Source organism: Coloeus monedula, assembly GCF_965178545.1.
Source record: "Coloeus monedula genome assembly, chromosome: 1".
Taxonomy (NCBI): domain Eukaryota; kingdom Metazoa; phylum Chordata; class Aves; order Passeriformes; family Corvidae; genus Coloeus; species Coloeus monedula.
Window position 1 is genome coordinate 17,422,870 of NC_138781.1, and position 22,527 is coordinate 17,445,396.

Consider the following 22,527-nt stretch of genomic DNA (forward strand, 5'->3'; position numbering starts at 1 on the left):
TGTGTATCCTAATTTTATTTTATTTTGCTTTACAATGGACAAGCCTTTTCACTTCTGGGTTTAGGGCTTTGAAACATAAGAGTGTGTTGATTTGCACATTATGTAGTATGTTGAAATTAAATGTCTAGAAACACAGGACTAAGATTGTTTTTAAGTGTTGAGTTTGCAGGAGTTTATTAATAGGTCACTGTATTAGAAAGCTTCAACACTGAGTATCTCAAGCTGTATGTAGATTTATTTAGAGGTTATTTTTGAGGAGAGAGGCTGTGTATATGGGGAGGTAAAGAATCTTGACACACTGGTCTTTTTTGTGGTGTTTTGAGCCATGTTCTCTCTTAAAATTCCTATCATGTTTTTTAGTCTTGATCCACACAGTTGTTGTTAAATGGGTTGTTCTTAAAACTTCCCCCATATGACTAGGTAAATCTTCTGCAAACGGAAGAGTCAAACTCTAAAATAACAACCCACTTGCAATAACCATGTTTTTAAGGTTACTATTCAGGTTTTGACACTGAAGGATCAAATCCTTGATCTTCCAAAGGCTTGTGCTTGGCTCTGGGCGGGTCAGAGACTTTTCTGATGTACATGAAATAAAATCTCAAGTAGAGCTGCAATACTGCAGAATTGAATGAGCTTAAGCATTAACAGCTTGAATTACCAGCAGGTACGATGATGTATTTATGAAGATGAAGTGATGTGTCTAGTCTATAAATGACCTAATTTTCTTGTTTTTAGAACAGGAAGGAGCATATTTTTTAATGTTGAAAAGTTCAGTAGTCGCCCCAAGACAAGTAGTTTCAGTAAGAGAAGGTCAGCCTAATGCTTACATTCAATAGAGAGCAGGTGTAAGATGTACCACTGTCCCACTGCTCAGCCCAAAAGCAAAGCTCTTACTCAGTATTGTAGCTGCATCCTGGAGTAGCCTAGTCCAAACACAGAGGTTTGCCCTAGGGACAGAGAAGCTGTGGAAAAGTGGGTGGTTTGGTCAACTTTAACTGTGTCCCTTGCGGGGTTAATAGTTGTTTGATTCAAGACAGTCTCTGGCTACAGTGGAGAGAAACACTGTGAAGCAAAGGAAATCTGTCGGTAGTTTCAGGGCTGGTAATAGTTTCAATGCACCTGTGGTGCATCATGTTATTGAAATGGGGTCTGTGCAGGTGATTTTAGTGATTTTACATTGTGCAGTGGTTTTGGTTTTCTTGAAACCAAAGCTATTTCACGTGTAAATAGGTTTGTGGTAATACTGTGGTGAAAGTGTAATGAAAGCTATGTGGTATCTTGCGTGTTTGGTAAAGCCTGTGTTATTCTAGAAAGCAAAAAGAGTACAAACTTCACTGAAACTCATTCCTGTTTTTGCAGTAGTGTACTTAGCTGGGGACATAGGTGGTGTTTCTTACTGCCCTCTCCCTGTCTGTAGGAAGCAGAGTGGGTCATGGGGCAGCTCAGAGTCTTGGATCTGGAAAACTCCTATAGGTTGAAAGGAGCAGTCTTAGGCAGCTCTTGACAGGTGGAGACTGTGCGAGGCGCTCTTACCACTTCTGTCAGACTGCTGAGAAGATTCTTTTATCTTGCATGGGGTAACCTCAAACATTTCTTCAATGCTGAGGAGCAGAAGCATGCTTTCTTTGTCTCCTGTCTCTGATATTTCCAGAGTACACTGTAAGGTGAGGACAAAGAATTTCCTATTCTTAACAAGCAGTGACAGAACAAGCAGAGAAGGAAAATTTTCAAATTAGCTAAATTGAGATCACATGATATTTTGCTGTTGTGCTAGCTACCAGCCCTGCAGATGTTTCCTTTCTTTCCAGTTTAAGGATGTAGCTGTTAAGAGGGGAGGCTTTTGCTAATGGGTCTATAAGAAAACAAGGAAGCTCTCAATTTCTCTTTGTTGTTAATGTTTTTCTGACAATATAATATTATGAACTCCATGTTTGTTGTGAATAACAAAATTCAAGATACAATCAAAACACATCGTGGAAATAGTTTGCATAAAAAACTGTGAAGTATATGCTTCTTACTCTGTTTCTTGGTGCTGTTGCTTGAAATGGGCTTTTACTCTGTGGCAGTATAAATTATTATCTGAAGTGCACTTAATTAGCTTTGCAAAGAATCCCAGTCAATTAGTACACTTTTTGGATGTGTACAAGCTACTACAAATATATGTATATATGTACACACACAACACAGTATACTTTTCTCTGTGTATATATGTGTATAAAAATAAAATAGATGTATGGTAGATTAATGAATTGAAATATGCTAAATTTGGTAGTATGTAGTGTTTAAAGGGAGATTTGAGAAGGTAGTTTATGTCTGTTTGTGGATAATTCAGGGGTTTGGGGCTAAGTGTGGAGAAATCCTGTTTAAGAAGTGGTGGAGTACTAGTCATACCAGACATGATCTTGGTTTTGGTGAAGTTAAGAGCATTGTACAAAAGGTCCAGCTATCAGAACTACAGTATGAGAAAACCAGAGCTTGTGCTGTGTGAAAAAAGAAAAAAGTTACTTTAAGTCTAGGCAGTCTTAGTAGGTTGGGATTTTTCCCTACTTTGAAGTAGAAGAACTCTTTCGGAATCTCACCCGGCCTGGGAAGCTGAATGCTGCTTTCATTTGAGCAAGCATGTCTAGCTAGCCTCAGTTTGCAGATCCACTTGGGGTGTCACTGTTTTTAATCCAGAGCCAGGTAAACTGAAAACTTTTCAGTTGAACAGACACATGGAGGGAACATTTTTGAGATCATCCTTGCTGTAGATAGCCTTCAGCTTTGCATTTTAGGTCTCATGGAGTACTGATGAAACTGACATGAGCACCAGCTGCTTTACAGAGCTGCCTTTCATGGACAGTAGAGTGCAGTAAGGCAAGTTTGAGCTGTGTAGTAACATGCACACATGGAGGTTTTTACTGTTTGTTTTCTGTGTATGCCTTGACCTTTGTGAGAACTGAAATCCTTTATCTTGAAAATACTGTTTCTCCTTTGAATTACTGTATTTACTACAACAGTAGTACTACAGAAGTAGGCAGAAAGTACACAGAAACACGCATCCCTCTGTCCTCCTTCCAAGCCCAAGCCAGCTCTGTAAGCCTGCATGGTGCTTGACAGAATTGCATGTTTCCTTCCCTGTGCCTCCCAGCCATCTGCCATGCTGGCATGGGTATGCTTTGGTTTTGAAAGGTCGCAGATTTCCCACTTACTTCATACACTGGGAGTAGTCATGTATTGCCATCTCAGTTGCCCTTCTCCTTACCTGGTCTTGGTTTGAGGATATGATTTATGTATTTTATTGAATTAGAGTATTCAGTCCTGAGATGCACCTCAAAATTTGACATTCTCACTAAGCTCTCCTGCAGGCAGGCAGCCGCTGCCTTTGTTATTGAACTGTACTGGCTTGTATTCCATCTGGGTGAGATTCACAGTCATAAAAGACAGGCAGGTTTGCTCTCAGGATTATGTCCTAACATACGCCTGAATTAAGTTTGGTTAGTCCACCAAAAAGGACCCAGGCTTAGTGCCATAGTGGTGCATTAGAGTGATAAGAAGTGAGCTCCAGTGAGGGACACACCTGGACCTGTGGTCACTCCATCAAGTGATGCTGACATTTTTATTGCCTTCCCTTGCTCTGAATTGTCTCATTAGGGGTCTCAGCAAGACCCATGAGGGGGCTGAGAGAGGGAGAGCTGCTCATGGAGACCACCTCACTGCTGCAGGTAGCTGCTTGGGTCCCACCTCACCAACCCAGGTGAGCAGCAAACAGGAGGAATGGCATTGCCAATCTTCCCCTTAGTCTTATGGTGATTACTAATAATCTGTTTCTCTTTTCCTGTTGTTTGATATTGAACTATTAATTGTAGTAAAAGTCTCCACTTGTAGTCATAAAGGATTTGGATCTTGTTCTAGTGGCAGTTGAGTTCTTCAGTTTGTTTGCCTCTATTACCCTTTCCACTTAGTGCATTCCACTCAGCTGCAATACAAGAGAAATGTTACTGTTGGGGTGTCTCAGGAAATATCCTGCACTTCATGCATGCATAACCCCTGCTCGGTAAGAGATGAGTGGGAACCCTGGTGACTCTGAGTGCTGATGCTTTCTTAGAGTTTGGGAGTTGAAGTCTTTCTCTGGAAACCCTTACTTTTTCTTCCCTCTCCACACCTCCCCTAGCCTCCCCTTCAGGAAGAACTGTAGCATGGAAGAGGAGCTGTGCCCCCAGTTCCAAAACCAGACAGCAGTGACCCCAGAGTGAGGGCCCTGACTAGATCAGCTTTATCTGTCTCTGTTAATGCTATCTGCTGATGGTTTTATGTATGTGGACTCAGGCTGTGTTTATCTCCACATCTTGTCTTGTGGTGAGTGTGGTTCTGTAGCTGTTTGATCTTCAGAGCTTTGAGGGTTTTTTTACATCTCCATTTCCAGTTTCAGGTGCTTCATGACAAGGCAGCCTCCTCTTGGTAACTACTGAAAACAGGCTCAGCAGTTACAAGCACTGAGCAACCAAGTCCTTCTTGCAGCTTTGTTAAATGAATAGCCCTGAAGTGGACAGGATGGAGACAGATACCGTCTGTCTTGTGCTCTGAGGGTTTTGCTACCAGTCAGAGATCTGTTGAGTGGGATCCATTTCCCTGTGGCCCATTCTGCAAAGAGGAATCCTTAGAGATGTCCTGGGGTAGGAAACACTTTCCTCTTCTGTGCTTCAGTACATCTCTGTCTCAAACTGCCTAATTTTTCTGTTTGGGGAACACTCTTTCAGTGTCACTCTGTAGATAAAGGCTTTCTCAGTGGAGTGAACTAATTTCAGTACTGTGTGTCAGCACATAGTGAATGTCAGCAATCATGTAAATATGTGGTCAATATTGTTAGGTTGAGTATATTGTGCTGTGAATCTGTATTGCGTTTTAGTTGTATGTTGAGAGTTCAGCTCATTATTGGATAGAGGGAAACTTTTATCTTTAACTCACAGTGATTTATTTCTACTTGGCAAAGTTCACTTTGACAGGAGTTGATTACACTCAGCCATGCCCAAGTAATGCTCGTATTTCTAAAAGGTAGACAAGAAGAAGGATGTACTTTTGCATTGAAGTAGGTAGAGCATGTAGGTAGGAGCAGTTAATTAATGTTATTATGTACCTGCCATCAGCTTAAATCTATACATAAATGTTTTTAATAGTTAATTAATAATTTAATAATTATTAAATAATTTTTTAACCTTGTTGCTTGTTTAATGTGAAGGGTGACATTCATGCAAAAACGAATGCTCCAGTTTGACAATCAAAATACTGAAACATTTGGGGTATTTGTTAATTAACTGTGCATGCTAATTTTAATGTTAGTAAAGAAGGGACAGCTTTGGTATTATGCATGCACTGCCGCATGCGTCTTTGGAATTCAGCTTGGAGTGTTTTAACAAGTCTAGCATGTACAGCTGTTAAATATTCAGTTGGTGTTTTTCTCCTTTTTTTTTTTTTTTTCCCCCCGTCTCTTGCTTTCTGCAAATTCTAGATGCCTTTTTTTATGGTGTCAGTTACCATCCACAGTCTTACATCTAGGATTTTTATAGATTTCCTCGTATCTCACCAATTTGGCAGACTGATTTCTGACCATCCTTGTGGGTTTGGAGAATATTGTTGGTTACACTGTCTAGCCATCGTTCAAGGACATAAAATGATGAAACACTTCTTTGAGGGAAGGACACTGCCAGTATATTTACTGAGAGGTTATCTTTCCTGCCTGAATTCTGTCTCTGTCAACATCCCACCTATTCAGGGCAAGATTACAAATTTTGGTAAACATAAAAGTCAGTCAGAAGTTTGGACAAGTGGTTATTTGACACAGAGGCCTAAAATGATTGTGTGGGTTTGGGGTTTTCTGTGTTCCAGTTTTCCTGCTGATCTCTTTGCAGTCATTTTTTTCAGTAAGAAATTAATATATTTCCTAAGGCTAAAAGTGATGGAATTAATTTCTTTGTTTTTAGAAGAAGGCTGTGCGCTGGATACCTGGAAGATGGATTTACTTAAAATGTTACCTTTGTCAGTAATTACTTTTCTTCAACTGGGAATAACTTCTGTACAAGATGCTGTTTGTACATTGCAGTTTGATTTAAAGACACATTAGAAGTTCTCACTGCATCTTTAGACTGTTTCAGTACATTATCAAGGTATTTGGCTTTATAAATGTGACCCATTTCCCTTGAAATTTTGGTTTATTAGCTTGAGAACTGAAAGAAAAAGACTCAATTTACACCTTGTGTGAATGATCCCACTTCTCAGATGCTACTAAGATAAAATACTGTCTGTAGGCTGGGTATACCTTCCTGTACTGCAAATGAGAATGGAGATAATGTATCTCAGAAAAAAGTTGTATAATCTTTTATGTGGCTGTCTCATAGGCAGGTTTTTTCCTACACATTCTGTAGTCTTAGCCAGAAAGACCTTTTTATTTCTTCTTTGTTAGCTTTTCAAGGAACCTATTTCATTGTCACATTAAAATAAGGCCAGACTGTTCCAGAAAAGCCTTTTTCTCTGCAATAGCAGATATTTAACAGGATGGTTAGCTAAGTGATAGCAACTGGGTGCAAAAACTGGAGAAAGTAAATGACCCAATACAAGAAATATTCCTGTTTTCAAGTGAGCTGAGCATTTATTAGAGCATTTGGAATATCCTGTCAGTGTCTCAGGAAGATTTTAGGGATTAATAACTATATTTTTTTGCTCTGGCTTATGTCAGTAGTTAATAAAAAGCCCTAAAAATCATAACGATCGCTGTCGAATCAGTAAAATTGGGTAGCATCAGCCCATTTTCTATTCTGCATAGATCTGTCTAGCTGAACTGCTGTATCAGGTATCTCTTTTCTTGGTAGACTAGCTAAAAGTTGAACATTTGCTAAGTGCAGCTGAAGTAGGTGCTGCTTAGGACAGGCTGTTTCCATGCTGTTACTGGGGTACTCATAAGTAAGTCCCCTGGATGGTCTGGTGGTGGGGGAGGTTGGTTGGTTGGTTTGGGAGTTGGGGTTTTTTTTGTTTTTTCTCTGTTTTGTTTGTTTGTTTGTTTTTAGTTTGTTTTTTAAATACAGATTTAGGCTTCAAAAAAGTGCAGTGTGGGAAATCCTTACATCCACAATGAGACTTTTATTTACATAACTTATTTGTGAAGCATTCTGTGTTGTAAAAAACCACATAAAACAGTTTAAAAAGGGAGCAAATCTGGATGTCAGTCCCATGCCCCATTTCTTTAGAAATAATTTCGAGTTTGGATACCAAACACAAAATAAAGATAGAAATTGGTTGCTCATACCAACTTTAAAAGGGCTTGAATGATTTTTCCAGAATCGATAGTGGAATATATCAATTATTTCTAGTGTTCACCGTTTTTCACCTATGAAGACAGTGTTTGGAACTTGGACCATACCTATTTGTTTAGGTAGTCAAGACAACTGTTCTTTATTGATAACTTTGATTGCAGTTGCCTATGACTGTCACTTAGGGATTTTTAGCTTGTACAGTACAGGTATGTAAATTGATCAGAAGATTAGAAATTAGAGGGGCTTTAGAGAACATGCAGGTTGGGTGTATTAGCTTTTTTAGTTGTTACTTCAGACTGATATAATGGGAACCTATTGCTTTGAGACTTATTTTTAATTGGAAATAATATTTACAAACATTAATGCTACTTAGCAATTTTACATAATTCTGTTACTGCATGTTAAGCTGACAGTGATTCATGTAGTTTTTTTATGATGCTAGCTGATTTTTCATGGATGCTTTCATTGCTTAGAAAGAAGGGTTAAATACAATATTAAAAACAAGGTATGCATTTTACAATGCACTTAAGCATCTGTTGTGTGTCCTTGCAATTGCATAGAACAGGAAATAATGCATTGAGATACTTTGTTCAGAAACCTTGCATGAAAAATTCCCAAGGGAAATGATGTTTGAATCATTTTTAGTAGCCTGGGATTCTTCAGTCCTTGAACTCGATTGTATGCATTCTGACTTCGATTTTGAGGACTGAGTCTATAGAGAAATAAACATACGGATCTTCAGTAAGGAATATGGCTCAATAACCTTTGGTTTGTTAGATCTTATATGAAAATGAAGCATTCATTTTTCATCCCTTGTAATGCAAATGACTCTACCCAAAATACAGATTCCCTTATGGATAGGAGATACTTATGTGTTTGTAACTTAATATTTGATTTGCAAGGAAAACTGTGTAGGGACTTTGCCTTCAGTAGTGTGTACTTGCTGGGCTAAACATCATCTGTTTCTTGCTTGCTGTCTTGCATCCTTGTTTTGTTTATGTTTTTGAGAAATCTTCTTGTTCCTTTTTAAAGCTTTTTCTGGCAAGGGATATTCTGGTGTGTGTTCTGTGGTTGGAAGTGTCACAGGGTTACTCAACAGATGTTGACTCTCTTTATAAATCAGATTCTTGCTTGTTTGTAGTGGTGGCTGAAAGTTGCTATTACTGAACGTATCTCACATTTATTACTGATACTGGCTTTTTCTGTTACCCTGTTGTCAGACCTTGCAGGGGGGTCCAAGGTTGGCATGAAGTTCACCTTTCCCTTTTGGTGTGCTCTTTCAAGAAGTAATTATTTGACTGTGGGTTTATGAATAACTTATAGTTCAGTAACTTCTGTGAATGCAAAAAGTTTGCATGAAATTACGAGGAAATTAGAGGTTCTCTTGCTACACTGAAATGCTGCAACTCCTGTTTCTAAAAGCTAGTGAAGTTCTCTGTATGGCTCTATTTTGAACTGAGGTTACAGTATTTCTATATGTAACTTACAGTGATCAGTTGTTACACATACTAAAATTACCTTTTGGCTAATTAAGGAGCTTTTTGTTAGAAAAAAGATGGAAGTATATTTAAGACTTAGATTTTTCAGTGCTACATTTAAGCTTGCTGTTTACCTATTTCTAACTGTGGGTATTTGCTTATGGACATTTTTCAATATCTGTGGTTGTTGGATCATTTGAAACTTTGCATCATGCATTGCCTGCTCTCCTGAGAGGAGAAACAAAAGATTGCAAGGGAATATTAAATAGATGGGTTGCTGTGAGTCACTTGATGGAGGAAATCACTGTCATTTTTTAGAGGCCAGTGATATTTTTTTTACTAGGAGCTATTTCTTTTGCCAGTTTACTAGGATCAAAATGTTCTTGCTGGCTCCAATTTCTGCTTATGTCCTGAGATTGAAAGCCTGAAAAGCGACACTTATTTGTGCAGAACTGATAAAACGCTGTTGTGTTCAGAAGCTGAACAGAGTGGTTGGGAACACCTCAGTAACAAACTCCATCCTTAGGCTAAAGGATTATGTAAATTTTGCCCTAATCTTTTCATTGTTTGAACTTCAAACTCAAGCCACTCATTCTTGGCAGTTCTGCAGTGCTCACTAATTTTTTGTTCATTAGTCATCTAATTGCATAGTCTTCTCGGTTTCACACTAACACTTTAAAACATGAATGAAGATGATAGATGAGGACAGACTAGGCTGAGACTGAGTCCTTGATATTTATAACTGTTCTTTCCAAAATCTGCTGTTAATTCTTCCAGGCTGTTTGGAAGAGCAGAATCCTGTCAGGCTGCTCTGGATTCTCCATATTTTCTTGTTTCTGAAGCAGCTCCATTTCTTGGCTTGGCTGTAGTGTTAAGACCCTTCTCGATTTGTATGGTTTTTTTCTTGCTGAAAACAGGGTTTTTGGAGGTAGGGAGGCTGGTCTTTGGAGCACTGGCTAGTACTTGCTGGTTCTCCCTGTTGGACATAGCAAGATGGGGGTTTCTGAGGGCAAACTGTAGCTTCTGTGGACAAATGCATTGTGTTTTACGTACCTGAATGCAAAATGTTGTTCTGGTGGATTAGCTCTTACCAAGGAGCTGCACTATTTTTCTTGTAATAACACGTGTTGCTCTCATTGTGGTTAGAGTGGGCATGCTCTGTCTTCTCTGTAGATTTTGGTTGGAGTTGTTTGAGCCCACCTTGCCAGCAAGCGCTGCAGTTTGAGGTTCCAGCTCTAAGACTGAAGCAAAAGAGATCATTTTGGAGTAGGACAGGGAGAAAACCAAGCAGTAAATTCTGACACACATCAGCCAGTTGCTGAGCCACAGCAGCAGAGCTACTGGAGGACAAGAAGACTATTATTTCTGTTTGAATACCCTTTGAATAGGCTATAGGCTCTGGTATCTAAATTTGTTTCACGCATCATTGAACTAGAATCTTTTAGAGGAGGGTCATAGGATTTTGCATGCTTTCTCTGTGTCTCCTGCCTTTGAGTGCTGGTGTGGCACTCACTTTGAAAGTTGAAATGGAAGATTTTATATAAGGCTGAGAAGATAAATATTTTAATATGTTTCTTGAGTCATAGGTATATAAAATTAGCCATAAGAAAAAACCCACCCAAGATTGTTTATTTCTGCATGAGAGGAAGGATTGCAGTAGGACTGTAAAAGGAAAGGAGACTTTTTTATGTTTGTGTTTAGAATTTGCATAGTGAAAGTTCAGAGAAAATAGCTAAGGGTGGAAAAAGCAAAGGTGAGGTCATAGATACGACTAGAGGAAAATGTCTTGCTGAGGAAGCCTAACCAATTGCATGTTCTGTTTTATTTACATTAAGTGAGGAGATATTAGTCAAGAAAATCATGCCTGTATTGTGAGGGAAGGAGAAGTTTGTTTTGTACATGTGTGTGTGAGATAAGCACAGCCAGAAACGGGGTCCCAGAAGTCACATCTCTAATAGTCTGTAAATAGAAGGCAAATAAAACATGCAAGCTGTACGCATTTCTTGTGGTTCATTCAAGTCTTTCATTGTTGAATGTTGACTTTTAAAATATCTAACCTCATTTAAAATTTAAGTGTTATTCTGTGTGCAAGATGACCAGAGGTGCAGTGGTGTAAGGGGTGCTGCTTTGGAGTACACATTTGAAAATACTAGTGATCATCAAGTTATTTTGGTTATGGGGGAGAAATTCTATTTTCAAGTGTACAGGAATGTTTAGGAACTCTTACTCTTGTTTTCTTTTTATTTTTCAATGATCCAAATTAAAACTTCTGTGCATATCTTTTTCTATTTTAGACATCAAAAAATAAAGATGGAAAAGAGCAGAGTGAAGCTATATCACCATCGGAGGAGGAAGAAACTTTCTCTTGGCCTGGTCCTAAAACTGTCGTGCTAAGGAGGACATCTCAGGGTTTTGGCTTCACCTTAAGACATTTCATAGTTTACCCTCCAGAATCTGCGGTTCAGTTTTCTTTTAAAGTAAGTGGAATTAATAATAAAGCACTTTTTATAAAGCCTTGTACCTTTTAGGGTCAAAAATCCAGCTTACTTGAAAGATCCCTTGTAAGGTGGGTGGATTCATGGCATTGTTTGCTGACCTGTTCCAATAAAATGGAATTGACTATGTCAGTCAGTTAAAAATATTTGTATCATGGGTAAGAGCAGTGGTCATTGCAGAACAGGAAAGTATTTATCTGTACAGATTCTTCTTTTACCCAAAGCCAGTGTCATTAATTAGTCCGTACCTCTTCTAAAGTGTAGATTTAATTTTCAAGGGTTTGATGTTTGGGTTTCTTTGTTGTTGTTTTTCCCCTCCCCCCCAAACTGAAGTTTGTCACACCATCACACTAAGAGATGAAGAAGAATTAGTTTGCCTTAGTTTCTAACTGAGTATCCTAAAATCAATGTACATTAGAAAGAAAGATTGTGTTTCTATGTTACATTCTTTCTGCTGTAAAGAGCAGCTCTCCATTAGTCAAAAGACAAATATATACAAGCTATATATAGGCCTACATTAAAAGACAACTTTCTTAAAGTATTTTACATTTTTGTTATTTAAAACAAGAAGATCTAAATGTTAAGTAGCTAACTGGTCTTCCTTGCTCAAAGAGTGTACATGTTCTCTTATGTGTCTGAAGCTTTTGAAAGCTGCTGTACTATGTGGTGTTGAGAAAAAGTCCATTTAATAATGAGGAATTTGAAAATCGAGAGGGGGTGTTTCCTAGAGAGTTCAAATAACACTTGCTCATTTTAAAGGCATCAACTGTAATGGTATTCATGAGCCCTGCTACCCCTCAGTTTTGCTTTTGCTTTTCCAGTTAGGCAGAAGAACAAATTCTTACCAAGCTGGGGAATGGGTATTGAAGCTTTTGGGAAGGAGCATGAAGTTAATTGACTTGTGTCTCTGCAGGTGTCTTCCAATAAAGTTGTCTGTCTTTGCCTGTCCTTGGTAGCTGTAAGATTTCTTTCGAAGTAGAAAAAGATTTGCAGAAGAAAGTTGGCACAATTTTCCAGTTAACTTCAGCTATTCAGCCCCCACTTGAATGCCCAAATTTTTTCCTTGACAGGAGTGACTGAAGTTATATGGAAGTGAAGCTATTAGCAGTATCAGGTGATCCTAACATTTCTGTCCTTGAGAACAGGTAATAGCAGTCTCTGGTTGAATTTAGTGTGAAACAGAGGAAGAAGGGTGGGGAATCCTTAGCCTTGAGCAGAACAAATTACATGCACTTGTTAGCATCTCTCAACAAGAGCCCCTCTTGGTGCTGACGGTGAAAATAAACAGCATGAGCAAGGTTAACCTCCTTAACTAAGAAGTGACTGGATATGTTCTGGAAAAAAGCCATAGCTAGATGTCTCTGAGGGAGTCAGTATGTTTCTCACATGCGAAGGGAGACAGGCACAAGGGAAGGACATTGTAAAAAAGAAATTCTTCTCTCTTCCTCTCTCATTCATATCTGATGGTTTCTGAGAGACCCAAGCAGTTCGTAGTGAGCCTAACACCTGTAAATCTCGAGGCTTCTCTTGAAGCTCTAACTCCCTCTTTTTCTGCAAGAGAGATCTTCATGCCTTCTTAATTTTTTTCTCTGTTTCTTCTTGGACATGTTAGAATCTGGTTAATTCATTCCTATTTCTGTCTGTTTTTGAAAAGGAAATGATGGGATGATTGGATAATGTAACACCATTATTCATGGATTCAGTTACATGTAAAGATGGTAAGGTTCATTTGGACAGAGCCCTGGTCTGCACTTCTCTAAACTAAACTGAACAGTTACATTCTCTTTTCTTCTTTTAAATGTCCATGAGGTGAAGCAAAAAAAAAGAACAGATCTTCCAAATTACTACTTAAAAGTCTTCATAATGTGGCTTTTGTGGAAATCTATGTACCTAAGTTACGGTACGAAAGAATGAAATTCACCTATTGTCAGCCTGATCCTAATATGAGGAAATCTGATTTCTCAGCTCTTCAATAGGATCGTTGATCAGATAAGGTTACCAGCTAATTACAGTCTCTGTCATCAACTGTAAGCTCAAGTATCATTCCTCTCACTTTCCTCATTGATCAAAATTGTAGGTGCCTCAGAAGTCACAGATGTTTTGTTTTGCACCCCTCAGAGACAGTATAACAATGATGAATATGATTCGGTTTTTTGACTGTTTTGAATCTTGTAGTAGCCTTGTCCCTCCTTCACACTTGAGAATGCAGCCACTGCTGATGTAAGACACAGATTACAACTGGATGTTGAAGATGCCCTTGACATAACAGCTGGAGTCACTCAATCCTTGACCTGTTTCTCAGAGCCACAGCCCTTTTGTTATCACAAGTGTCAATGTGATGCTGGTGCTGCCCCTCTAGATCAATGCAGAAGTCTCTACTGCTACCCCAGGGTGTAAAGCATTTCTAGCTCCTTTAATTTTGTTGGATTTAATTCCTCCCCTCCCCCAAGGTAAGCCTGCCCTATGATCTCTTAAATTTTACAAATCACCATAAACTAGTAGAGATAGTGAAGAGAAAGAAAAGTGTCTAAAAGTACTTTCCTTCAAACAATCTTTCCACATTCTTTGTGGATATATATGTTCTTGATTTTTTTTTTTTAATACCTACTGTAGGTTCCAATTCAGTAATACTAGTGAAAATATTTCCATTCAAAGTTCTGTTCCTGTTGCTTGTGGTTTCTGTGTTTGAAAAAGCTGTGGAATCCTCTGGGAAGAGGAGGACAAGATTCTTCACAAGGGGAGAACAGTGGCATCTCCAGGACGTAGAGCATAATGTTCTTAGCCTGCAGGGTGTGGTAAAGATCACACCAGAGCTGTATATTCCATGGGAATTGAAAGATAAGCTTTTTACATGCTGGGGGATGCTGCTTCTTGGAAAGCCACTTAGGTGAATTTTCTTGGAAGCAAAGAACTGCACACCAGAGGATGTATTGAGTGGAGGAGGGTGGGCATTACTTTATAAAATGTGTAGTCTGTTTTCTGTCTAGGTGTGTTGGAGGTGTTGAGCCATTAAATTTTTGAGTTCAGTGTTCTAGTTGTTAAAAAATAAAACTTCTGTTCAGTTGGAAAGCCTTTTCATTTATTGTCCCAAAGATCTCGCTGCAAGGAAGGAGATCTAGGCAGATCTGCCTCCAAGACCTGGGTGACTGCTCTGAGCCCCAAAACACACTTATCTTGATACATGAACACCTAATAGTACTTCAGGTGATATTTTTTTCTTTTTTTGTTTTGTGACACCCTTTCCCCATGTGAAAATGATTGGTTATGATCAATTCAGGGAAGTGTCTCTGCATATTTTAAAATGGAGTGCTAGTATGTTGTATTTAAATTCTTTATATTTTTATTATATATATGTATAATAAAAATATATCTAATTATTTTAGCATTCCTTATGTATGTAGTACTTCAGTCTAGGTCAAATTCGGGATATTTTGCTAAGTTCTGCTATCTTTTCATGGTTCCTGCATAAAACAGCTATTTAAGTACAAATCAAGGGTCTGTTTCTCATTGTAATTGGTCTTAATTAACTAACTTATAAACACTGTGATAGGTTATGGAAAAAACTGTTGTCTGGTAGGTCTCTTGGGAGGGACAGCCCTGTGTGAAGGACAGTGTGAAAGATGACCTTGGAAATGGAGGCTGTGGTTTAACACATTTCGTTTTGGCAAAAGTACTTGACTGTGCTTCTGTGGGAACACACACCAAACTGGGAATAGCTGCACATTCAGGAATAACCCATTTATATATCGTCCTTGCTTCCCATGCCTCCTTTCCCTTAAGAAAGTGAATTTGGAGTGTGTGGAAGATTTCTTAAGCTAGCATTGCAAAAAGCAAGTGTTGCATAATGCCTTTAACATCAGGTGTTTATTGGAATTTGTTAGAAACACGTTGTTTTTGCATGTGAAGTTTGTTCTCCCAAGTTCATTTGTCTGAGAAGCAAGTAAGTTGTAAAAGAAAACCTTTTCTACGGGTCTGGATGCAGCATATGCTGACATCTTGCCACGTGTAACGGGTGAATGTAGGAGGGAAAGCTTGTTTCAAAACACTTGTGTTATAAAGCATTCATTCCATTTTTCAAGGCCTGATCTCATTGGCTTGATACCATGAAAAACGAATATTTTGCAGCTGTCTTTGATAACAGAACTTTGCATGGCCAGTGACAAACTGACAAACCCACTGCAGTGTTTCATAAATTATGGCATTTCTACTTTGGCTAAATCTTCTCTTCAGAATTGTTTGTTATATAGCATCAAACCAAATAGCCTCCCATACATGTAACCCAGATTTTTCAGACTATGAGTTCTAATATTTAAAGTCCTAAAGATGTTTTTTCACTTGACAGATTGAGCCACAACTCAAAACATGCAGAAGTTCCATGTCTAATTCTTGGCTGCTGATTGTAGTTCAGAACCAACTGACTGTTACAGGGCTTCAAGAGTAAGCAGTCAATGGTACTTGCCTTTTAGTGTGCCATTTTTACCAAAGTGTAGAGCAGGACTGTCCAACATAGAGATACGCTGTTTGGGTGGGAATGATATATCATGTCTTTTAAAAAGTAGAATATGTGCTAGATTTTTATAACTTAGTGTTTCAGGTTTGAGGGAGTCCTTTTATTCTTTATTTCTTTGTTCCTTAAAGTTATCTTTCTGTAATGTCTTACAAAGTTCCAGCAGAACTTTTGTATGTCTTGTAAGAAATTTATTGCACCTTGGACAGACTTGCCTCTTCCTCATCAATATATAATGATCTTACCTGGGTCTTACTTCTTCTCTTTCTTTAAGTCTTTCTCTCTTGAATGGATTGCTCAGGGCAGTTTGTAGTTGCTTTGAGCTTATTTAATTTGAAAAACATAGTGATTTTTCTTTAAAGGCAAAATACCTAGAAATTTGGAATTAGTCCATGTAAAAGTAGGAAGAAATATCCAGGTGACAATTATTTCCATGGTCATTTCCTTGCTCCTTCTTTCCTTCAGGACAAAGCTGTTCTAATTAGCTGAGGTGAATAGTTAGAAATATTTTTCAAATCCTACCTATTAGTCTCAGAAATTGTATTTGATTTAATATTTATTACTCTATGAAGGCTACAGTTTAGAAAGCAAGCAGGTATTTTCCTAATTAGATAATTTTGCTTCTTAAAGGGTAGAATTTTGTAGAGAAGGTTAACCATGCTCTTCATACCAAAATATTGACAAGAATGTAACTTAGGTGATATTTTTTTTTTTAGTTTAAGCATGCCATTTTCCCCCAGTACTTTCCAGTTGTGTGATTTTTGGGATCAGTGTGCAGAAGGAGACTCTTCAAGATTGTTGCTAAATAGTGTTTGGGGTACATACTTTTCCTTAGTAGTACTGAAGGCAAAACAAACTTGATATTTCAAATTTCAGGAAGCATATTCAGATACTGCTTACAAAATATTTTGTATCTCTTGCATATGTAGCTCTGAATCCTGAGATGATTTTAGTGTAACCTTTCCTGCCTGGCTTTCGGGTGAAACATGCTTCCAACAACATGCAGTGCAGTATGAGGCTTCATGGCAGTGTTTCATGGGGTTTGGTACATTTGTTTCCACATAATGATGTTCATGTTGTTTCTGTGGGGATGTTTCATAGGATTGTGCTTAGTTGTTGTTTTTAAAATAGCTATTATTCTACATTCTCAGAACAAAAGCTTTAATTCTTTAAGTTGAATAGTTGTGGAGAAAGTAGGAGGTACCAAAATACAGTTTTAACCTTACTAGTTCACTTCAAGTCTTTGTATCTTAGAGATGCCTATGCATTTTTTTCCATTTATTGAATTTTTAATATGCATTCTTTCTTCCTCTTTAGGATGAAGAGAATGGGAATAGACAAGGTATGTCTTGTTTTTACTCTCTTACAGATCCAATATATTGAATGCTTCAGGTGTGTAATAGACTTGAATTGCTAACTAAGAGCTTGAAATTTAAAATCACTTCAGTGTGAGCATCAAGCTCATTGATTAGTCACTTAATTCTAGATTATGCCAGTCAGTTCCCCTCCATTTTCATAGCTTTCTCCCTCTCACATTGCCTATGTCTGCTTTCTTTCTTAATTCACACATGAACTTATTTTTTATAAATTTATGCTCTATCTCCATCCCAGTTAATTTAAATTTGTCTTTGGTATTTAGCTATTTTCTCATCCATGCTTCTATTTTGCCGATATCTTACTGTTTCCTTAAAAGGGTGAAAAACATGTTGATTCAAGGAAGTTGGGTTTTCAGACTGGGAACCCAGTCCCACTTTCTGTTTTCCCAGTGTGTCATGATGGCGAGGTACAGGGGGCAGTGGGATGATTACCTTCACTGTGTGGGGTTCCCCTGGTGCTCTGCCTGACAGGGGCAGTGCAGCTCACTGCTGATGGGGCTGCCCAGAGCTGGGGACAGTGTGGGCTGAGTGCTGCTTCTGCTGGTGGGTTATGATTGCAGCAAAGCATGGTACCTGCTTTCAGTGTACCTTAAATACCTCCTTCAGTTGGAAGACGAAGGTATGTCTGAACTCCTGTTTCCATTTTCTTTGTGTAGCTGTGATGTATTAGAAGCATTCTGGGAAACATGAATATTTGAACTTTCTTATTTTTTTCTTTTGGAAGCAGATGGATACATCCATTTCATCCTCCTAGTTTTACTCAGCTGTCATCACCTGCATGTTAAACAGTGAGAAGTTAATTTTTTCCTACTTCTTATCGCTCCCCAAACTTGAAACATCCTTTATCTGTTTTGACATACAAATGGAAAAAAGGCAGATTCTTTCAGGAAGGGAAGGGGAGTTGATCTTCTGTGCCAAACCAGTATGGAAGACACCACTTGTGATCTTGAGAAGTTCTGTGGTATTCTCGTTCTCACAGGCAGAACTCAGGCAGCTAAAGATGTAATGTAGGTCAGTTTTCTAAAATGTTATCTGAAAGCTATTTTTCAGTAGAGGAACAGCAGCGAAGAAATATTTATTTGGTTCGCTATGAGACCTGTGAAGGTGGAAAAAAGATGACTTCATGAAAATTTTTTGTGTAGCTTCTAAACCTATGAATCACAGCTCAGCTATTGCTTATTTATAGCACCGTAGTATGTTGTATACATTGAAATACAGATCAGAGTGCACAAATTCTTTGGAAGTTAACAGCATTCTCATGAAGGAGAGGAGGTTGGACTTGTCCCCCTGAAAAGAGGAGAAATGGCTGTGAGGTGTCAGTAGAACTTAACCCGCCATTTTTGTGTATTAAACCTTTAAAAATAGCAAAATGGGACAAAGTCTGTTAGACACTTTTCTCCAGGATTTGACATGATCTTTGGGGGCATACGGGGGATGAAACTGTTTTGTTTACACTGCTGCAGGTTGTTCCTGTTCCCAAATAAGGGCAGTAGGCAGCTTGTGAGGAGAAAATCATGAAAAGCGCACATATCATTTTGCATGTTCGCAAAAGTGGTGTTTATTCAGCAGCAGCAGGTAGGCTAGAAATTCTATGCAGGATTATCTCAGGGTTCTTGGAGCACCTCGCACTGGAGCGCGGGATGGAGCCGCTCCGGTGGGAGCTGCGCCTTCGGGGCCGGGCGCCGGAGCCACCTGGTGGCGGGTTCCTGCATTGCAGCGAAAGTGGGAAAACCGGCCTCTGCGAAGCCCTGCCGGGATTAACTGAAAACACCCTATTGAAAAACACTTTCCTTTGAAGTTTCTACATGAAAATTCACTTAATTCGCTTGAGCTTTCCTCTCTGAAAGACTAAGCTAAGGGGATCCAAGCATTTCGTTTTTGTGAAGCAGTGTGTGCCAGTGCAGAAGTGTCTTTTTTTCTATCAGTTTTCAGTGAAAGTTAATAGTTACCTGCCCTTTATGCTTTGCTCTTGTCATGGATTTAGCTTACCTGTTAAAGATGAGGGGTTTTTATCAAATTCAGCATTTATATATTTGACTAGGCAAGTGTGGAGAAAAGCATCTTTGTTGCTATTACCTTTCATTGAGAGCACTTGAATATTTTTCCAAAGGATCAAAACACCTAATTAAGTCTAGAGGGCAGAAGATAAAAGCAGGTACCCTGTTTGATGTGTTCTAATAGTGAAAGCAATATTTTTGTATGATTTTAGGTTCTGGTATAGAATTTTAGTATATGGTTAGATCAAGCTCCTGGCTTGCATTAACCTTCCTTTTGGTAAGCAGTAAAGTTTCAAAGCATTTGTAGTGAAAGGTAATGCAAATTTGTCCAGGCAAGCTCTAAACTGGGAATGACACAGGAGGAAGATGATGGCCCAAAAGCAAGATTGGGTTGTCAGGCAAAAGAGATAGGATGCTGTGAGGAGGAGACATCATATGGTCAACAGCTGGGACAGAAGGGGACGTCCTTAACTGTATGCACATGAAGAAGAGAGAGCCTACAGAACAACATCATGGAGCTCTCATGCCTTTTTCAGGAGCTCTCTGAGGCCCCTGCACACTCACACATCACAGAGGGTTGGTGGGATATCTCACGGGAGAGGACCAGGATGCTGCAGTGGATTAGTAGAGGTACTTTGGGAAGAACAGGATGGGAGACCATGGAGGTCAAGTTGCCTCTGTGGCCCAGTTGTGAGACAACAGCAGGGATGCAAGGAGCCCTGGCTTGGGATGGATGGGGAGCTGGCTTAGAGCCTGTGGTCAGGATTTGTGGGCAGTGTTTTCGTGGGTGTCTGCTACTGCCCTCTGATGGAAGAAGTAGCCAAGGCTTTCTTCGGACAAGCGGTGTAGGCTTCACATATGCATGTAGTGCTCCTTGTGGGAGACTTTAGCACCCCGTTATATGGTGGAAGGGCAACTCAACAGATTTACCCCAGATATTTTGTAGTGATTATTTTAAATTTTTCAGTTATTTTTATACTTTCACTGCTCCAGTTTGTTGATCTTAAGACAAGTCATTGAAATGCTTCTCTAGCAGGTGTGTTTTATCAGAAGGTACAGATTTTCCACAGTGGATTCTTTGGTCACTGGTTGGAAACTTTTATCAGCTTCTACTGTTTTCCAGAGGGTCTCTGTTATACTCACCAGCCTGTATTATGTATTTCTTGGAGTTACTACTCCAGTAAATAACTTGGAGTATTTGTTTTGTGTGTTTTGAGGACAGCTTGCCATGAGTTTGGCATCCTTCCTATTATTTGGAGTTGCCCTATTTCAATACTCATTTATTTAAGTGGAATCTCACAGGTAGAAGTCTTCCAGGAGAGCATATTAGGAATATTTGGAGCCAAAGTGAAAAATACCCATACCTATTAAAAACCTAGCATTCTTATTAGAAACTTGCACTGTCAACATGTGATGAGTGGTGCTGGAGAAAAACTTCATGCCATTTGATTGTGCACTTAGTATGATTCTGTATCTTCTTGTCCTTCAAACATTACTTAAAACTGTGGATGCCAAAATACAAGTTTTGTACATATGAAGGTAGTTCCTTGTATATTGTCCTAAAACATGCTTTCCTTTAAAAAAGTTTGGCTTAGTGATCATGATTAAAGTGAACAGTGGATAAGCATAAAGAAACAGACTGAAAGAAATTTTATCTTTCAATAGAACTAAGATATTTTCTGTCTAACACGGTACCTGGGAATCTAGTATCATTATAATCCAGTGTCTTTTGTTTTTTAGTATGATGTTCTTGCTTTTTGTACTTTTGTCTCTATTTCTATGTAGAAGTAGCTATAGCAACTAGGAGCTCCTTTTTCCATAAAAATGAAAGACAACTTAAATATATTACTCAGTGTCCTTTTCTGTAGAGACCCAGTGTGCACTTGTTAATGAGACTTCAGACATTTCATTGGGATTTCTACAACATTAAAATTTTATCACCAGGCTTATTATTTTTTAATGTGCCTAAGTATGTACTGAAGTTTCTGCCCTTCAATTGTCTACACTAAATAGTTGCAATTTATTACCTGGCTTTCTTCAGCTCTGTGCAAGTCTGCTTTGAACAGGGTAGAGCCTTTGAGGGCAGGGTGGAATAAATGCAGGAAAAGTTTCTTTTTCCTTACTGCTGCTTACATAAGGCCTGGAGTTTTTAATGTTTCATTTCTTTTAACAGACTGTTGATTTCTGTAATGTAGTTTGTGTTCTCCCAGGATTTAATTTAATCCCATGGTTTTTAACATCATGGTCTATTGGCTCGATCTGTTATGAAATAAACATATTGTGCCTGTGATGATGGGAACAAGGTAGGTAAGGAACAAGAGAATGAATATGAAAGCAAACATTTGGAAAGGTCATAGATGGCTGGGACGATACAGTCCAAGGTAGAATTAGGAGTAAGAGGCAAGAGGTATGTAACAGTAATACTTTAGGATAGTGCGACAGTAAATTGCCCTCTTCTGTGGATTTTTTATCCAAGTTAATTTTTTAACACCTAAATGTTGGGAATGCTAAAAGAGGGCTCACTTAGTTTTCTACTGAGACCAGAGCCTGTGCATTCCTTGTTCTCTTATAGTACATCTGGAATGTCTACTGGATTCGTCTTCCAGCTTGTCACGTGTGTGTTTTTTCACTGATTTCTATTGAGTTCAAATCATCTTTGACTTCTAATAAAAACGTGAAGTGTGATTTCAAAGGATTTCAGGGAGAGTCCGTAGGTTCATTACAACAGATAAAAATTGTATTGCTCTATGCTTATCTAAGGACTACAGTAAATCCTCTAGACTAATAATAGATTAAATTTTAAACTTGAAAAGGTTTTATTTGAGATTTGAGAGAATTGAATAAAGTCATAGTAATGGCAAATAATGCAATGAGAAAACACAGTTTTGGAGAGTTTGTAACTAAGTTGAAACTGTGTTATAATTTTCCAAATTATAATACTGCCAAATTATTTTCTCTTCTTCTCCCCTACCTTGGCATGAAGATCAGGTTGAGTCAAGTGGTTTAACAGAAAAGTAAGCAAAATAAGAAATACCATCTTGGAGTTGCCTAATCAAAATGCCAGAGGTGCTTTGAGAAATAAGAGTGTATTCTTCCTGTGTTAGAGTGTTGAATGCCAGGTGTTTCTCTGCTAAATGACTCAAGAGCACTAATTTACTTATCATCCTCTTTCAGAGGCTCATCCCTGGCCCTGTATTTCAGCTAGTGTTTTTCAGTTGAGTTGCTTTGTGCTTGACAGTAGGTGAAATAAGCTCTGTTGGGGCTGGGCCGAGACCTTTGGGCTCCTTTTCCACAGTGAATTGCTAGTGGAGAAATGCTTACTATGTATGAAATTCAGTATGCAGATTATAATATGCAGAATTATCTTTAGTTGGACTCCCTCAGTCAG

General features: G+C 38.6%; 1 protein-coding gene across 7 annotated transcripts in view; it reads left to right on the forward strand.

Moving 5' to 3' along the window:
* Positions 1–22,527, forward strand: part of ARHGAP21 (Rho GTPase activating protein 21) — a 115,613-nt gene that overhangs the window by 36,798 nt on the left and 56,288 nt on the right. For all 7 annotated transcript variants that reach the window (XM_082287535.1, XM_082287534.1, XM_082287540.1 and 4 more), the window contains exons 3-4: positions 11,059–11,241; positions 17,084–17,108. In XM_082287535.1, the coding sequence (XP_082143661.1) occupies positions 11,059–11,241; positions 17,084–17,108 (208 nt within the window). The remainder of the gene's footprint in view (positions 1–11,058; positions 11,242–17,083; positions 17,109–22,527) is intronic.